General features: G+C 34.7%; 2 protein-coding genes across 2 annotated transcripts; one reads left to right on the top strand and one right to left on the bottom strand.

Moving 5' to 3' along the window:
• Window positions 1–3,958: 3,958 nt before the first annotated feature.
• LOC132723431 (histone-lysine N-methyltransferase SETMAR-like) lies at window positions 3,959–5,064 on the bottom strand. Its single transcript, XM_060708158.1, has 2 exons — window positions 4,804–5,064; window positions 3,959–4,333 (listed from the first exon to the last, which is right to left on the bottom strand). The coding sequence occupies exons 1-2, from the start codon at window positions 5,062–5,064 to the stop codon at window positions 3,959–3,961; spliced, it is 636 nt and encodes a 211-aa protein (XP_060564141.1).
• Window positions 5,065–6,801: 1,737 nt separating this feature from the next.
• Window positions 6,802–18,905, top strand: LOC132723433 (uncharacterized). The gene is made up of 8 exons (XM_060708160.1): window positions 6,802–7,587; window positions 8,106–8,256; window positions 11,525–11,923; window positions 12,167–12,529; window positions 13,083–13,251; window positions 13,593–13,831; window positions 14,100–14,285; window positions 15,387–18,905. The coding sequence occupies exons 1-8, from the start codon at window positions 6,943–6,945 to the stop codon at window positions 15,713–15,715; spliced, it is 2,481 nt and encodes an 826-aa protein (XP_060564143.1). The 5' UTR covers window positions 6,802–6,942; the 3' UTR covers window positions 15,716–18,905.
• The last annotated feature ends 1,021 nt before the right edge of the window (window positions 18,906–19,926 follow it).

Genomic DNA, 19,926 nt, shown 5'->3' with positions numbered 1-19,926 from the left:
ACATCATAGGTGCTCCTTGTAACAGCCTGTCAATTCACTTTTCCATTGTAACTGTACAAAATATACTTATAATGTAAGACTATAACAGCTGGCTGTGAAATAGTTTTAACCCTTTCGCTGCCAGAGGGTTATTGTTTTATTGTTCACCTATTTGCCGGCGGATTTTCTAAGAAATTACTATATTATTAATTAATATAATTATTATTATTTGTTATTAGTATTATAATAATTATATGCGTTTCCAAATCTGTTAATATAATAATAATTATTGTCGATGGTATAATTTTTCTTTATATTAATTATTATTTTTATTATTATTATTAATAATTTTTTATTATTACTATTATTATTATAGAAACAGCTAAAGCCGTCCATATGGCAAATACGCCGTAAATAACAGGGACGGCTTAAGCCGTCCCTATGGCAGTGAAAGGGTTAATGATAATTATAACAATTCTCATCTTTCAGTAAAATATTTCAATCACAAAAATTTTTTGAAACCTGTATTAAATTCTTTCTGAATATGTCTACATTTAGTTTGAATAAAAGAATGAACAAATTATGTATGGGATGCTGCATTCTCTATTACAGCAATACAGGTCAAGTAAAGTTGGTATTTTCTTAAAAATCTTTCAGTTTTTTAAAGAAAACAATTACACTATAACTAACTTTCTTGTTCTCTTCGTTATAAAATTATCAATAACACATTTCTATCATATCTATTAGGGTTTCTTATCTTCTCATACCGTTATAGCTAGCTCAAAGGGCCTGCTTGCAAAGCAAGCTTTATGATAATGCAAATACCAACTAAAAGTGATGGTTTTAAAAACTTTCGTCGGAAGTAGTAAGTAATGAATTGTCACATCGCAAATTTTTGAATTACAAGATAACGACAAAAGCCAAGGAATTCTGATTGAAAACAGATGCTTAGACTTGTCTCCTGCTCACTCCTATTGGAATCAGGACAGGGAGTCAGAATAAACGGTTGCAGTGTATAAAATACCAATTGACAGTTTTAAAACGGAAAATGAGCAATTAATTCATTGTATACTTTACCACAATAAAAGGAAATCGAGCTTGGTTTCAGGGTTTGCCTTCTTCATATTACATATTAATCATGAGTCTTGTACATAGGCAAAAAGTTACAAATACAATAATTTTTTGTCACTCAAACGCTTCATGCATCGAATTGTTTTGGGGGCGAATATAATTCATGCGATTAAAGCAAAATGCTGCATATTTCAAAGAATAATAACCGCAGTTCTAGAACTTTTAAAGCTTACATTTCATGTTTATATAGTCAGCACTTGACTAGTTCTCATATTGTGTATGAAATCTATATTTATTTACAAATAGACTGAAAAAATCGGAAAAATCGATGTTTTGTGCATCACGGTGTGCATAAGAATAGTTTACTATGACATTACAATGTGGTAAGGTCAGAGGCTGCTACCACAGGCGAAAGCTGATTGTTATTATATTTTCATCTTGATAGATCTGCGTTTATGGAACGCCGTGACTGTCTTATGCTATAAATATTTTTGCTATCTTCTGAAATGATGGTATTATTTTGTCATTTAAGCATATTAACATGTGCAATTTACATCATATCTTGTCTAAAGACAATGCTGACTTGTCCAAACAGCATGTTAACTTGTCAAATAATCATTATGACATGTGCAGGCAACATGTTAACTTGTCAAAGTATCATGATGACTTGTGCAAACGACATGTTAACTTGTCAAAATAACATGATGACTTGTGCAAACGACATGTTAACTTGTCAAAATGTCATGATGAATGTGCAAACAGCATGTTAACTTGTCGAATTAATCGTGATGAACATGCTCATAATACCTAAACAAGTTAACATGTGTTTTGCACAAGACATCACGATTCTTTGACAAGTTCACATGCTGTTTGTACAAGTCATCATGATAATTTGACAAGATAACATGGCATTTGCACAAGTCATCACGATACTTGGACAAGATAGCATGTTGTTTTCACATGTTATCACGATGGTGTGACAAGTTAACATACTGTTTGCACATGTCATCATGAAATTTTGACAAGTTAACATGGCATTTGCACAAGTCATCATTACACTTGGACAAGTTAAACATTTCGTTTTGCACAAGTCATCATGATACTTGGACAAGTTAAACATGCTGTTTACACATGTCATCATGGAATTTTGACATGTTAGCATGGTATTTGCACAAGTTATCATAATACTTTGACAAGTTAACAGTACGTTTTGACATGTCAGCATGATACAAGATAACATGTCATTTGCACAAGTCATCACGATGCTTTGACAAGTTCACATGTTGTCTTCACAAGTCATAATGGTAAATTTGACATGTTAACATGCTGTTTGCACAAGTCATTATGATACTTTTGACAAGTTAACATGCTGTTTGCACATGTCATCACGATAATTCGACAAGTTAACATGTCGTTTGCACAAGTCATCATTATACTTTGACAAGTTAACATGGCGTTTGCACAAGTCATCATGGACACTTTGACAATTTAACACACTGTTTGCACATGTCATCATGAAATTTTGACAAGTAACATTAGCATTTGCACAAGTCATCATTACACTTGGACAAGTTAACATGGTCGTTTGCACAAGTCATCATGATACTTGGACAAGTTAAACATGCTGTATGCACATGTCATAACGATAATTTGACAAGTTAACATGCTGTTTACACATGTCATCATGGAATTTTGACATGTTAGCATGGTATTTGCACAAGTTATCATAATACTTTGACAAGTTAACAGTACGTTTTGACATGTCAGCATGATACAAGATAACATGTCATTTGCACATGTCATCACGATAATTTGACAAGTTAACATGTCGTTTGCACAAGTCATCATTATACTTTGACAATTTAACATGGCGTTTGCACAAGTCATCACGATTCTTTGACAAGTTAACATGCTGTTTGCACATGTCATCACAATAATTCGACATGTTAACATGTCGTTTGCACAAGTCATCATTACATTTTGACAAGTTATCATGTCATTTGCACAAGTCATCATTATACTTTGACAAGTTAACATGATGTTTGCACAAGTCATCACGATACTTTGACAAGTTAGGATGTTGTCTGCACATGTCATCATAATCATTTGACAAGTTAAAATGTTGTTTGTACAAGTCAGCATGTTCCTTTGACAAGACATGATGTAAATTGCACATGTTAACACGCTCAAAAGACAAAATAATATCATCGTTTCACAAAATAACAAAAACTTTGATTACATAAGACAGTCACGGCGTTCCATTATTCTACATAATTTCATGTCGTGAGAATCATCCTTATTCGTTTCATTGATACATGACAGCTGTATCATTAAATGATTTGATTGTCTGAATAAACTTTTACTAGATCTAAACAGCCCTGGGCAGAAATCACATGCATGCCCATCTAAAGGTACATGTATGTATAAAGTGAGTGAACAGGTGAGAGTCACAATAAATTTTCATTTTGCCATAATTCCTTTTAATTGAATAATTTACTTCGCATAAACAATAAGCAACCCCCGAATCCAAACGAAATTTCTGTAAATATCATTTAGAATTTACCTTTGATCTGAGAATCCCGTGACAGACCATCGGTCATAAGAACATGCCATCTTGTGAGGAAATTAAAATCTGATTTATGATAAAATTGCGTTATTACGATGGGTGCTCGGGAAGTTTAAGGACTTTTGCTGTAGTTTGATAAATAATAGGAATTGAAAAACAAGAAAAACACCGTAAAATATTTAATTCTTTTACAGCCACATGTAAAAATTACAATGAAATACATTAAACAATAAGTAAATTACAAATAAAACAAAACATTCACAGAAGCATACCCGGAGCACGCTAACGTCACGTCAGTGCTAAATATGTTAACGTCAAAATATCCCCAATCGTCATATCGACTCACTTCTCGACGTAATCTCCATTCATAGCGATACATTTTCTATGCCTCTTGACCCATTTTTCGTACGTGTCCTCGTACCAGATGTTGTCGAATGACCAAACTATTCTCTGCGTTTCAATTTGTAATTCCAACCCGGAATCAAAGCGTCGACCACGCAGCTGTGCTTTGATTTCCGGAAAAACTCGGAAAACCATCGGTGCGAGGTCCGGGCTATAGGGTGGATGCTCGAGCGTCTCGAATCCCAGGAGGCTGATTTCCAACTGCGATGACTGTGCACGGTGGTAGGGGGCGTTGTCCTGGTGAAGAATAATCTGGTCGAGGTCGACCCCGGGGCGCTTTTTCCGTATAGCCTGGACGAGATCCCGCCTTAGAACCTGAAATCATGATTATTTTTTCTATGAATAGTGTATTAAAAATATTTCAATATATTTTTTTTCATTTATTTAATTAGTTTTGTCTTATATTTAAAATAAAATAAATTATCATTTATGAGTGTCTATAAGTACCTTTGAGTAATAATTGGCGGTCACAGTCTGTCCTTCCGGATACGGTGCTGTAATAGCATTCCCAGCCTGTCCATGAAAAACACGAACATGTGTTTTCCGCCGCTTTTCTGAACCCGCGCTTTCTTTCGAGGAGGACTTCCGGGAGTTTTAATTCCTGACAGATGATTCCTGTTTCGACTCGGGATCATAGTGGAACAATCAAGTTTCGTCCGTAGTGATGATGCGATCTAAAAATGACAACCCCTCTCCTTCGACGCGTCGCACGAATTCTCGGGAACAGTGTAATCTGCGTCCTCGCTCGTCGTTCTTCAGAAGTTTTGGGACGACCTGGCGCTTACTTTTGACATATTGTCTTCTTTTAGGCAATCGTGGACGGTGGACACAGATACAGCAAGTTCACTTGACATTTCTCGCACAGTACGTCGTCGATCTTCCTTTATCAGTTGCCGAACCTTGTATTTTACTCCAGTTTTCACCACCGATGGTCGACCGCATCGCTTGTCATCCTCTATTGACACTCTTCCGTTTCGGAACATGTCGTGCCATCTAAATACTAGCGATCTACAGCATTTCTTTGTTGTACTAGATGCTTGAATCATTTTATACGTCTCCGTTTATGTCTTTTCTATTCCTACACAAAACTTGATGATTGCCCTGACTTCAACGATTCCTATTGACGTCATTTTTCTCTTGATTTGTGTAAGCACCAGTGATGTTAAAACCGTTGTTATTCAAACAATTGTAACGATTTACAAGTAGAATTTTCAGAAAATGACGTTGACGTTGTATTTAACGCTCGTGCTTTTTCGTGACGTTATCCATTATAATTTAAGAAAATTATTATCAATTAAATATATCGGTACCATTAACTTAAATACAATAAAATCGGAGTGCTCCGAGTATGCGTTATGCGGTTCCTATAGAAACAAGTTTCGAGCGGTATTTGTCTACTCTTGATAGTGAGCGTTTTACTACATATTGAGCACATATTTAAATTAAATTTTGTGAAATGTGGATATAAACGCACCATTAAGGAAAAAAATACAGCAAAAGTCCTTAAACGTCCCGAACACCCCTCGTATATATGCGTAGGATTCAAAGAGATTTTTTTTAGAAATGTCAGAATGAATATCATGTATCATATAAACTGCATGCATAGAACTGTTCATGGAGTACTTTTAAAAGTATGGTATAGTTATGCTCTGTATAAACTAACCAAGTCACTTGAGGACTGACAATATATTAAGTCGGTGCGAGGGATGAGTTGGGGCGTAACATATGTTGCTTTTTCGTTATTTTTTATAAAAAAGACAGAATCATTGAAACAAAGGCCTGGGATTTCCTACCACATGTATTGGTTTATGTTTTAGCCGCTTTCTCGCATTGATTCACCTCTTTCTTGATCTAGTATGCTCACTACAACAAGTGTGAGGTGTAATGTACCAGGTATCAAAAGTCGTGGTTCGTACATATATAAGTATTTACAATATATACATGCTTTTTGTAATTTTCTTAAAATTACTATTTATTCCAAATATGTTTATTGTTGAGAATTCAATATTGCTCAAGCTGGCTAACATAGAGTTTGCGCGGGACCTTGCAGTATCTTTCATGAAAAAAAACAAGAGCCGAATTAATAGTTTTATGTATTAAGAAAGATAACTTATTTAGTAACATTTCAAAGAAGTAATTGTGTTACTTCCCTCTAACTGTTATATCTGATTGCTATGTCCTATATCAGTCATGTGCCTCTCTGATACCAACATTCTCACCCGAGCTCTAATCTGTTTAAGTATCCACAAGTAAAAACGATATTAGATATCATCCATATAATTTTGTTATCATCCATATAACATAATAATTGAGACTGTATTATCCTACTTTTTGTTGTTTTGGGGGAATAATAACGTTCAGGAACATTAAGAAATAAAATGGTATAACTGACATCTTTTATTCTTTGCAACAGACCATTGAATATAAAAACCAAATATATATATTCTTTAAAAAATAATTATGTCAATTATATAGCATACGTAGTGCACTACAAACTCAGGTTGGTCGGTAAGTAGCGTCTTGGTTCGTCGTCACATGTCGTTTATGCTTGACGAAAACTTCTCTGATCAATTATATTTAAATTTGTTCAAATTATATTCATACTTGCCATAAGTGTAGTATCCCTGACGGTTCCATCGGTTAATTTTATTGGCATTCTGCTAATTATGCATGACACGTTAAATCAGCATACAATTTCTTAATTGGTTTCAATATCGTGGATATAAGTACAATGTACAATGTATACAATTTTGTCCTGTTGATTTAAACGTAATAACTATTTTTGGTTTATAAAACGGAAGTTTAAAAACTAGTTACTATTTCTTCACACGTTGAATATTTACTTTGTGGTATATACCGATAAAGGATATATGCAATGCATTTTGCAAATATTTATAAAATAAATATACCGTATTAAAATTGAAATGGATTCATTAAAGCCGCTAGAGAAAAGCTTAGTTTGTTTTGATAAGCATAACATATTAAATGATCCAAACACAGGGCAGTTAAAACACCAAAAGATTAACAACTTACAATGGAGTGCTACAAACGAACAACTACGGATGTCCGGCAATTCCGAACATTATGCAACTATTCAAGACAGAAGCGGTGAAAACACGTTTTTTACACCAAACCCTGAATATGATAATGCTACGCCTGGTAAACGTGAAAGTACCTCGGCTCAATATGTGTCTTTTAATACCGGTGATCGACTCCCGACTAGCCCAAATAAAGAAAGAACCGCTGGTTATTCGTATGCCACAAATGGTGAGATACACTTTCTGCGCGATTCAAACCACGAAAACCATCATAGCGAGCAAATCCAACAACTTGAACATAATGATGAGAAGAATTCTAAACACGATGCTTATATGTCTAAATATCAAAGTAAGGGTACTAATGACTCAGATGACATGTACCTTGAACCGAACCCTCGACGGATTGGAGGGAGTGGTAATGATACTAATCATAGCGATATAAGGATAAGTTGGCTTGGTGAAACACATGAGTATCACCAACCTGACAATGGACTTGGGGCAACATTGACGAGTACATATGATGTGGGCAGGGTACGTGTTTATAATTTAGGTAGATTTAAGTAGTTTTAAACGTATTTCACTAAATTCCTTTATAGACTTACCATCCTTCAATTATGACGAAATCGTTTATTATTATAGTGAATATTTTCCAATGAGTACTGGATGAATAACAGACAGTGCAGCCTTTGATCAGACGTCACGAATACGTCAACTGATCTTGGTATGGGTTGAATCGGTGGATCTACCAGACATAGGGTTAAGAAGAAAAGAGTCACGTAGGGGCTCAACTTGTTACTATATATTTGTATTCTTTACTTAATAGACACTTTCTTACAAACTGATTCGACTGGAAATATTTTTTCAAGACTAGTGTACCATTTGATGTAAGTCACGACTTGTACGCAAAACATTAGATCATTTCTTTTCCTCAGAAATTTCCGTTTGCCCAGAATAATTATCTTTATTGGGCAAGCATTTCAAATTTTAGACTCTTTGACAGTGAAACTCCTTTGAAAAATTGTAACGTATGATCCACCTTGATATTGCAGGTGCCTTCAAATAAAAAAGTGACAGCACCAAATAAAAAGGAAAAGAAAATATGTAGTAAATGCAAAATGATTACTGGTGTAATTCTGGTAATATTAGTAGCCGCTGCCACTGCCTCTACTGTTGCAGTTCTTATGATTGGTGATTTAAAAGGTAATTTTAAATACGTATCATTCATCAAACTTAATGATAACTGCAATACAAATACAAGCAGATACAATTTTAAACTATAAATAAATGCAACTATAGATGTACGTTATGAATAAATATACCAAATACACCCCGTATTAAAATCGCCTTTAATACGTCTGTATTTGGAATACCGGTGTATGACAAATGATGTTTTCAACCTCTTGCCAGGCATGGATTTGATTTGATCATATTAACAATTTAAGTGTACCTTTTTATGTGATGTACGACTGAAGTTTTGCTTTACCTCAGACAATACACTTTATGTCTCTGATTATGTTTACAGTGAAAGTGGATGTTTTGACATAATGCTTTAAGGTGTTCCTCATATTAGCACGGGAATCGAGAAAATAGTGCAAATGAGGATACAAGCATAATTTTTTAAGGAAATCATCTTTAGAGCCATGTAGATTTCAAAAGTGAAGTGGGCCTAAAATATCTTTGCTCATTCAAAATTACATCACACTTCCTTTTACTAATTACTTTTACTTATTTACTATTTATATTTCACCTATCCTTACTTCCTTTTGTCGTATTAAAGGTATAGGTTATTGACATATTCGGATGAAATTGCATCATTTTCAAATTAACATGCTACACACCATGACAAGACATAATCGAACCAAGCCTGAAAGAACATAGGAATATCGTCAATTATATCTTCAACTATATCTCCATATGTATTCAAATTCTTTTTAAGTAATTTCCGTCTCATTAACTAATTTCACATGTAATAAACCATCATTTTTAGTAATTTATGTAATATATGTTCATGTGATATGTCAATTATGTATATATTTTGTATTTGTATATGTAATATAGTGATGAACTTCTTTTAAACCAAGTAATAAAATTTTGTTCTGATCTCTCCATTGGTAACTAGACTTTCTATTTATTGACAATTTGAAATTATAGTACACTTTTTTTAATAGAAAAATTTAAGAGATAACCAAACATTCTTAAGGCTTAAGGGCATTGCCTTTAATTTTATGTATGTTTTATGTATGGACGTTGTTGTTGACTTGCTCCTGTTTTTTTGTGATATGAAATACATTTATATATTTATATAATTATCCCCCGCCGATGAAATCGGGAGGGGGATATAGTTTTGCGTTGTCCGTCCATCCGTCCGTCCGAATTTCGTTTCCGGAGTAATTCTCTGCAACTACTGGCTGGAATTCAACGAAACTTTATGGCTTTATGGGAATCATCAATATCAAGAGGAGATGCGCATATCGTCGGCTTGTTCCGGTCCGACCCTTTAACTCAGAGTTATGGCCCTTGATAAGTTATGTAGTATGCATATAGAGTAAAATCGTTTCCGGAGTAGTTCTCTGCAACTACTGGCTGGAATTCAACGAAACTTTATGGGAATCATCAATATCAAGAGGAGATGCGCATATCGTCGGCTTGTTCCGGTCAGACACTTTAACTCAGAGTTATGGCCCTTGATTAGTTATGTAGTATGCATATAGAGTAAAAATCGTTTCCGCACTACTTCTCTGCAACTACTGGCTTGAATTCAACGAAACTTTATGGGAATCATCAATACCAAGAGGAGATTCGCATATCGTCGGCTTGCTCCGGTCAGACACTTTAACTCAGAGTTATGGCCCTTGCTTAGTTATGCAGTATGCATATGGAGTAAAAATCGTTTCCGCGCTACTTCTCTGCAACTACTGGCTGGAATTCAACGAAACTTTATGGGAACCTTCAATACCAAGAGGAGATGCGCATATCGTCGGCTTGTTCGGGTCAGACACTTTAACTCAGAGTTATGGCCCTTGATTAGTTATGCAATATGCATATGAAGTAAAAATCGTTTCCGCACTACTTCTCTGCATCTACTGGCTGGAATTCAACGAAACTTTATGGGAACCTTCAATACCAAGAGGAGATGCGCATATCGTCGGCTTGTTTCGGTCAGACACTTTAACTCAGAGTTATGGCCCTTGATTAGTTATGCAGTATCCATATAGAAAAATATTTGTTTCCTCACTACTTCTCTGCTACTACTGGCTGGAATTCAATGAAACTTTATAGGATACTAAGAGGAGATGTGCATATAGTCGCCTTGTTCCAGTCAGATACTTATAACTCAGATTTATGGCCCTTGATTAGTTATGTAGTATGCATACATCTCATTGGCATTTCCAGATTTTACTATTTAACACAAAGTTATGGCTCTGTTATTGCCCTGAATATTTATCAAGTTCAAAGAATATTACTGTTTATGCCATGATTAATATATAAATAAAGCCTTATGTCTTCAGCTGTTGTGTTAATAATAACCAGTACTCGGCGGGGGATATAAATTCAACGAATTTGCTTGTTATAATAATTATACTAATCAAGTATTCATATAATCGAAATTTAAATTAATTCATTAAGAAACTATAAACCTTTTCAAATTAAATTTCATTATTTATACTACCGCGTCACCTTTTTTCTGACTTGACTACAAGTTTAATATTTTGAAATTAAAGTGAACTATATGTTCGCTTTTTAAAACAAACCGATTCAAACAATCTCCTAAAATGCCACAGAAAAAGAAAATTTGATCTTTATTTTTAATTTGGCTTTAATTTTTTATCCTTGATTATCGTTCAGTACGACATTATTGTTGTGCTTGTGGTAATTTAGTTTTTTTCTATTTGGCTATTTTCTTGCTGGGTGGTTCCAGTATTCCTCCCTTGAATACTGTTAAATAACCCTTATGCCTGCTTTTTAAATTTGTCTTTTGACGTCTTATCTGTGATATGCAGGCTTCATAACCTCTGATCCCCTTTTAAATTTCCATTTTATTTAGTTCTGCCCATTGCTTTCTCGTTTAGGGCACACGCATGTTTTACTTGGGGACCATATGTCGCTTTTCTTGGAATGGCACTTACGTGCCACATTGTAAGTGCCACATTGAGGTTCCATGATAACCGCCATATGAACACATCTGCGCATGTTTCAAAATTCAAAATTGTACCAGTTCATGTTAAATGTTAAATTCTGCTTAAGCCGGTGCTAAGGGTCGTGGACGGTAACTTGCACTTTTCAATACCGTCCATGAACAGGCTCAATCAAATCGAGCCTGCAACATTTTCAATTTTGTCGTGTTGGACTTTCTTTAGGGATTCTGTTTGTCTCCATTTTATATTTGTATACCATAATTGTAGACAACGAAAATGAATAATCGTTATTTATCAATTTAATAAAGAATCTTATATTTCGTACATTGCAGAGGACGACAACGTATGTGACTACAAGCATGGATGTCAGACAAAGTGTCAAAAATACCCAAATTTTTCCAACGGCCATACCAATGTTACTGAGGAGGTGTTACCACAAGTGGCTGTTAAGATAACATGTAATAAAGGTTTTGAAGTAAAAGAAATAGATACGGCAATTTGTCTAGAAACGGGCTCTTGGAGTGAAGTAATTACATGTGAGCCAGTTGACTGCGGGATATATCAGCCACCTTACCATGTTCATACTCAACAGTCCGTACATGAAACAACAGTTGGGTCATCAATTAATCTTCAATGTGATCCTGGTTTCCATTTTACAACATCTAGTGATAATTCCGTAACGTGTAACGAAAATGGCGTGTGGGTCGGGAATCCAAAATGTGAAAATTTAGGTAAGATATTGCAACTTTTGTCTTAAAATGGTTGTTCACTTTTGTAACATAATGATTCCTTTTATAGTTGTTATTAAATGTGATTTGTATTTGCTGCAACTTCTTTAAACAGACTCAAGCAAAAAAGGCCTGTATTATTTCCAAGTTTTTCCGTTTTGGTCGACGTTCAATGTTTCCTCTTTTGGTTATTTTTACTACAGAATGTCCTTTTTTCTTTGCATTTGTACTGATTGTATGTTTCAGTTGATTTATCTGTAGACACCGATACTGTCCTCATCGGTGGGATGGCAACCCTGTCTTGTGAATTCAGAAAAATACCAAACTGGAGGAATATAAAGTTCAAACGCATTAACAGAAAAAGTGAATCCGTAATAATTGCCTCTGTTGTCAATAATGTAGACTCGTATAAAGTGACTAAAGACAGTGATAGAATAAATATCATTGAAAAAACATTTACGCACGAATCGGGTACATTTAAAGTGATGATTGAGACCGTCAAATGCTCCGATGCTTTCGAAGAACCCGGTGAAATAAACATAACCTGTGATATTGAAACAAGTGATACCGTGAACACATTTCGTGATGTGAAAATTGTTCGAATACAAGGTAATATTTGTTACAGAACTTCTTTTAATCTTTCGCAACATAATTAAGTAATAAGTTAGTGCACAATTGCCTTACATGTAACATGTTTGTTAGTAACAAATCTTCAAGAAAACTTCGACTGCCTTTAGCCTATTTTTAGTTATCTATAAACTTCCTTTTCAATTGAAAAATATATGTCTGCTTTATTGTATACAATGTACATTGATACACTTATTTAACACATTAAGCGTGGTAAGGGTTAAAGGACTTCACTGAGGATTTTTTTACATGACGAGACTGGAAACAATGTTTTCGAGATAAATATTCTATTTGTTGTAGGTCTTGACCAGTAACTTGTATGCAAAATTTCAGATTTTTCGATTACTTCATTTTACCATTATGATCATTCAAATGTGAAATATAACAAAAAATTGAAATTTCAAGAGTCTTAGTTGATCTTTTTAAGAAATTCAAATCTTATGTGGTTAAACCTTTAGACCTCAATGCAGTTTTTTTATTAAAAAGTCGCATGTTCTTTTGATATGATAATTTTCTGGGAATGTTTATCCCTTAGGCAAAGCGGTTAAGCCGGATCTTTTCGTGCCAGCCCAAGTTGTTGAAGGTGATATCAAGTCCACACTTTTTCATTGTGAAATGTTGTTTCCGGAGCCGAACGGTCGCGTGACAATTGACACTGGCAATGATGGTTCCTTTACCACTCTGTTGTCTTCTCCAAACATTGGGTAATCACAATAATCAATAATCATTAATATTGATCAATCGGCAATAAAATTAATCAGACATGAATAATAATTCACTTTTTTTGACATATCTTTTAAATCACAATTAATTCATTTATTTTTATGTCAAATATGTGTTATAATTATGATAATTTTCAATTTCTTCAGGTAACTTCAATAATTTCAGTAATGTTTGTTATAAAATCAATATTTATGTGCCTTTTCCGTCTTATTTGCGTGACATTATTACCACAAATCAAATTGATTGATATCCCATCATTAATGAACTAATAAGAATTTAGTCTTATTAGTATATGGAAAAGGCCGATAATTTTTTTTTCAAGTGAGTGGCCTTATGTTTGGTCCTCTTCAAACGGTGTAAGCCATACGAATGCGGCGTGGATTGATACCATAAGGTTTGACTTGGAGAACTGCTGGTATAGGATGGAAGTGACATTTGGCCTGAAAAATGTTTCAATGGAATGGCACAGGAAACATATTAGATGCACTGCAAAACCGTCAGAAGATGCATCTGACCAAACAGTGTTCACATCTGACAGTGGCGTCGTAAAAGTTATACAAGGTAGCTATATGTATACTATTGAACTTTTTAATTTATTTTTTACTTTCTTCTGCACATATTTAAAATGACAATGCATGTGTTAAAATCTTTTCAAAGATGATAAGAAACCTTTATTTGCTTATTCGATTTGTTCACTTCTTATTTATTTGACAGTTAATTTGAACAACGATAAAAGTATGGTACTTTTGTTTTGGTACATTACTAATTTTACATATACATATATTGTATATGAGACAGTTTTTTTAATTGCTGATTTCTTATTTTATAGATACTTTATGCAATGGTAAAAGTCAGGTACGGTACCCGTATGACTGCGAACATTTCATCGTTTGTGATGACAAAAATCACTTCAATTCAGTTTTGGAAGTGAGAGCATGTGACAACAATGCATGCTATGACGACCAATCTCAAACGTGCAGTCCGTGTTCGCCATCAAGCGGTTGTCCAATAACAGGTAACAGTGATAACTCGGTGACACTTTAACTAATTAAGCCTCTATCACACCTGCCGCACGAAATTGTGTTCGTAAGATTTGTAGAGAAATATGTGCCGAAGAAAAGTCTCAGGCAATTTCGCAGTCTATCTAGATCTATATATCTGTCAATTGGCATCATATGATTTCGGCTTGCAGTAGTCGTAAGATCCTCGTGCGGCAAACCTGCGGTCCTCTAAAGACAAACCCAAAACATTTTTACACGAGCACTTCTAGAAATCGTGCGTCTGCCGTATGATTGTCTTGCGTCTTGAGACATCCAAAATCTGTCAAAAAATCGCAGAATTAATGTGCATGTTGAGAAATCAGTCTGCGACGTTACGGCAACCTTGCGACCTTATAGAATTTGTACGAATGTCTTGCAGCTTCCGCACGAAACACAGCGGATTTTGTCAAAATTCGTTCGTACGGCTGTCATAGGGCTGATGTGATAGAGGCCTTAAGTGATGGTTGACCGAGTATCTACCATTGTCTGACAATAAAAGGCCATGCGCATGATCTCCTGCATACTGTTACCTTGCAATTGTTCAGACCTAGGAATATGATCGTTTGTTTTTCATGAACTTTATTAGCCTTTTTTTATTCATTAAAATACACGAGGCATGGTGAGAAGAGAAAACTTGAAGTAATATATTTGGTAACTTTATGATTTTTCATGATTATAATCATGAGCACGGTTGGGTCGTCTGGAGTATGTGCTGTTTATAAGCTGTAAATATTCTAGAAAAGATTGCAGGGGACACGTTCGTGGTTTCAGTTAGTATTGCATTTCAAACTAACGAGGTATGTTGACCTACTTAACGGCATACATTAGACCGTCTATTGCTTTTGTAAATTGAATTTAAAAACAATTATAAAAGAACGCCTAAATGGTAAAAATGAAAATGTCGCAGACTCAGTTAATTTTGCCTATTTATGAAAGGTAACGATATATGCAAGTAATCGTCCACGACGGTGCCACCGACTGATAGTTTGCACGAGTTGACTTTTTTCTTGATTCTTGTGCCTATATGATATTACATTATTCCTATCTTATGACCCAATTTTCTTTTTAAATTTCAGACATTTTCTTCAGTGACAGACATTCAGCTACTATTGGGGGACAAATTGACATTGTCTGTATCGTGGAAGACTTTAAAGGGCTTACTGACATTGAGATCACAAGGTCTAATGGAATGGTGTCGGTATCATCGATCAAATCAGGAGATAATCCTAAACTACGGAATTTCAAAACAAAATCGAATGAGACTTATGTTAATGAAACGCATGGAACGATCACAATACATGTAGACTTCCTTCTGTGTTCTGATGAAGGAACATATCTATGTAGTCCGAAAGGAACTGGAGATGTACAGTCAGAAGACGTGATAAACCTTGACTTTGATTGTTGAATATAAATATGAGCCGCGTCACGACAAAACCAACATAATGGGTTTGCGACCTGCATGGATCCAGACCAGCCTGCGCATCCGCGCAGTCTGATCAGGATCCATGCTGTTCGCTTACGAACCCTATTACAAGTAGAGAAATTGATAGCGAACAGCATGGATCCTGATCAGACTGAGCGGATGCGCATGCTGATCTGGATCCATGCTGGTCGCAAACGCACTATGTTGGTTTTGTCATGACGCGGCTCATATATTAAAAATTTTGCATGGCAACATACCACATTACCTGTGAAGTCATTATTATTCGTGGGACACGAATTTTCGTGGTTTTCGTGGATAGGGCAATCCACGAATTTAAGACCCGACGAAATTTTACCTCGAAGAATATTGCTTACCATGTCTCTGTTCCATATATCACAACTGTTTTTCCGACCGATTTTTATGCTATGAATGTATACTGATAATCAGGTCAGTGACAAATTAAATCCATAAATAGTTTAGTTTTGCAATATTTAAGAAACTTGAGAAAAAATCGAGTGTATGTTTTCAGTTTGCAAATGTTCGTTGCATATAAACATCAGGGGGACTACCTGATCGTTGTAGGTAACTTGATTGTGTTAGCTAGAATACGTGACATAATCGAGTTAATTTGGGAACCCAGTGCATTTATTAGCGCCGATAAAACTTTACAAGACTAGTGTTTATATGATCCATTTAAATGAATTTCAATATGTATTTATGGGACTGCTATTCCAAAAATATCAAAACGCCGCAGTCTTTTTACTAGATTCACACGTACATATCTAACTGTATTGAGCCTAACTATATTAATTTATATGCATATAAATTACACAGTCGATGTGACGTAGTGTGTAGTTTTTGACCGATTAGGGTGTAAACTTTTTAACTCAATGGTTAAATTGTGGCAGATGTCAAATAATTTATGCGATATTTACATTGGATAAATATAGGGGCAGTGTTACCAATGGAGCTTCGTATCATGTCACACAACTTGTAAATTGCTGTCAATTACTGGCAGTAACTGTGTTACTCCCACAGGCAAAGATTAAATTTATTGACAAGAGCTGTTTTATATACACGCGGTAAGTAAAACAGCGCGGTGATTAAGTTGAAGATTACTTTCCATTGCTTATTATTATTTTTTTAAAAGAAAATGAAAATCCACGAATTTAAGACCCCACGAAAATGCCAGTTTTGATAAGACCACGAAAATTCATGCCCACGAATACAAATTATTTCACAGTAATGGGTTTGCGACCAGCATGGATCCAGACCAGCCTGTGCATCCGGGCAGTCTGATCAGGATCCATGCTGTTCGCTTACAAACCCTATTGCAAGTAGAGAAACTGATAGGGAACAGCATGGATCCTTATCAGAGTGCGCGGATGCGCAGGCTGGTCTGGATCCATGCTGGTCGCAAACACACTATGTTGGTTTTGTCATGACGCGGCTCATATATTAAAAATTTTGCATGACAACATACCACATTACCTTAATTAAATAATATTTATTGAATATATAAATATAGACCTTTTTACGACGCGGTCCGTTGCTATGAGAAATCGACCGGAAGTAGTATTTCCACGCACATGCGCAATCTTTGTAGGGCAAAAAGGCGTAGTCTAACAAAGAAAATTAATTAATATACTTATACATATAGAAGTTCATATACTATTCCGAGTAAGTTTAAGGTAAAATGTAGAATATTATACAAAATAGCTTTTAACAAAAACATAAAATATTTCTGTATAGCTTTGTTGCAAAGATTGCCATAAAAAGGCATAGAAAAGGAAATTGTTTAAGAATTCCCCCTTTCGATGGGCCCACTTACGGTCACGGACCTGACATTGAGATGTTTTAAAGAAAATGTTGAATTATATATTTTATTCAAATGGGAGTCAATTAAATTGTTGTTGAAATAATTCATAAAAAAATATAAAAGAAATTGAGGTTAATGAGCATTCTGAAAATAATCAGAACAGACGCGGTGATAATGCATTTTTAGTGTTCAGTTTACCTGATTTTATCCTTTAATTGACTGTGATGCAAAACAGATAATTTTTAAGTCACATAAATACTTTTAAATAGTTATTTTTTCACAATTTTTAAATTAAGTGAAATAACACTCATTTTATCCAGTTCCTCGTAACACAAATTAATATTTTTATTGCAAGTGACACTAATTGTCATTTCACAAATCAATAAACATTGATGAGATCGGTATATATAAAAGTTACTTAAATTACGTTTTTCATAAGTGTACGTGATTAACTATGTCATGGTTCTAAAACGTCCCGGTTGAATGATATTTATACAATATCTAGCTGGAAACAAACAATCTGTTTGACACATACCGCATGGCCAATCCAAAGGAAATGTACACTACACATTGTGTAATATTATGTAATGCAGGGGTAATACAATTTAATCTTTAACACCCTGCTGTTTAAATTTAAATTACGGATGAAAAAGTCGTGTAATGATAACTTAAACAGACGTCTTTTTGTATGCGCCTTTTGACCATTGGATTATTAGTCCTGAATTTCTATTATATCTGTAATAAATATCAATTGACGTTTCAAGTATTTACCGCTTTAAGTCTTCCCAAATTACTGTTTTCTGGTTGATATAACATGGAATCACGACTATTAAAGCCTTAAAGTATATCATACACTGTGCGCTTTTGCCCTTCGCAGAATGCGCATGCGCGAAATACAACATTGGTTTCTAATGAAGAATCGTATTGTCAAAAGGTCTATACATCAATTTTTTTACATATTATACAAATTTCACAATTTACATAAGGGTTAGGCCAAAAGTTCTTACAACATTATCATTGGCAATTCCAGTACTTGTATACCGAAGCTCAACTTACGCGCTAGTTTAGTAATTATGTAATCGCAGGTTCTTTCCCATCTCCAAACAGTGAAGAAATGAATCGAAAAAAAGAAAGATCATCAACATGTATCTTGCAGAACGAGATTAATCTTGTTGTTCAGCTGGTTCATTGAGTTTTAGTTCCCTCTTAGTTTCTAATAACCGTTATTTTCTTCTAAATGATTTGATCATTTAAAGATTATTCTTAATGAACTTGCGTAATTTTGAATTAAACATTTGTTATGGTATAAAATAAAGACCTGTGGCGATTTGTATTAAAACACTAGAAAATACAGTGAAATTTTCATTTTTTGTTATTACAGTTTCGGTTTCGAAATAATACCAAATTTCTTACTTGATACATTGATGCAGTTACTCAAAAATCTCAGAAAACCAGATGACGTGCAGGGATTTTGAGGGAATGTCCCCAACCGTACAATTTTTCAAAAGCATTCAACATATTGTATAGATAGTGTATGAACATTTAAATGAATGTGTCATCAATGCAAAAACGTATTTGTGTCTATAAAATGGGATATACCCTGGATCATATTACTAGTGTATATAGAATGACATTTCTATGGGTTGTAACAAGCGATATAATACAGATGGTTTCACATTAAAAATAATGCGAATTTAGTCGTAACAGACTCGTAGTATTTTATCATAAGTTAAGTTCAGTGTAAACTGTATGATATTATATAATTGACATTATTCTAACATGCTTATCAAATCGACCTGTTGTAAACACATTGATTAAGCTATTATATTCGAGTATGATTGTCACAGGGTGAGATAAATGTGCAGCCTGATCGGAACCCGAACCCGGGAACCTCTACCGACTGACTGAGCTATCCGGCCGCTTTCACATCTTCCCCTCTTAATAATGAACAGTTCTGAACAGTGAGATGATGAATGATGAATATATATTACTAGATGGACTCTTGTCATTGGCATCCGTAATGGGAGTAGCACGTGAAGGGTCTCGAAGGTATTTAACTTTAAACGAAATGTCTCTTGAATAAGTCAGAAAAGGGATTTTCATTACAAACTGATTCCTTAAGGTGCGTTTTTCATGGTCTTCTTTGAGACTTACACTATCATCATCATCAGCAGCAGCAACTGCAGCAGCATCAGCATTAGAAGCAACAGCTGCAGCACCATCGTCATCAGTCATACTTATTATAATCACCACCACTATTATTATCATCAACAATATCAGCATCAGCTGTCATCGACATTATAATCACCACCATCATCACCGTTGTCTTTGTCAACATGATCATCAACATTTCATTCATTTATCTGTAATTATT

The sequence above is a fragment of the Ruditapes philippinarum genome, unplaced genomic scaffold (assembly GCF_026571515.1).
Source record: "Ruditapes philippinarum isolate M1 unplaced genomic scaffold, ASM2657151v2 ctg6423_1_1_1_1, whole genome shotgun sequence".
Lineage (NCBI taxonomy): Eukaryota > Metazoa > Mollusca > Bivalvia > Venerida > Veneridae > Ruditapes > Ruditapes philippinarum.
This window is presented reverse-complemented; position numbering and strand designations above follow the sequence as displayed.

Bases quoted from the DNA above. Each gene is read 5' to 3' on its own strand.
- LOC132723431 (XM_060708158.1), bottom strand. From the start codon at position 5,064: ATGATTCAAGCATCTAGTACAACAAAGAAATGCTGTAGATCGCTAGTA. The intron at 4,334-4,803 runs GTAAGCGCCAGG...TCATGATTTCAG, and splicing joins AAGAAGACAATATGTCAAAA to GTTCTAAGGCGGGATCTCGT.
- LOC132723433 (XM_060708160.1), top strand. From the start codon at position 6,943: ATGGATTCATTAAAGCCGCTAGAGAAAAGCTTAGTTTGTTTTGATAAG. The intron at 7,588-8,105 runs GTACGTGTTTAT...TTGATATTGCAG, and splicing joins GTACATATGATGTGGGCAGG to GTGCCTTCAAATAAAAAAGT. The intron at 13,832-14,099 runs GTAGCTATATGT...CTTATTTTATAG, and splicing joins CGTCGTAAAAGTTATACAAG to ATACTTTATGCAATGGTAAA.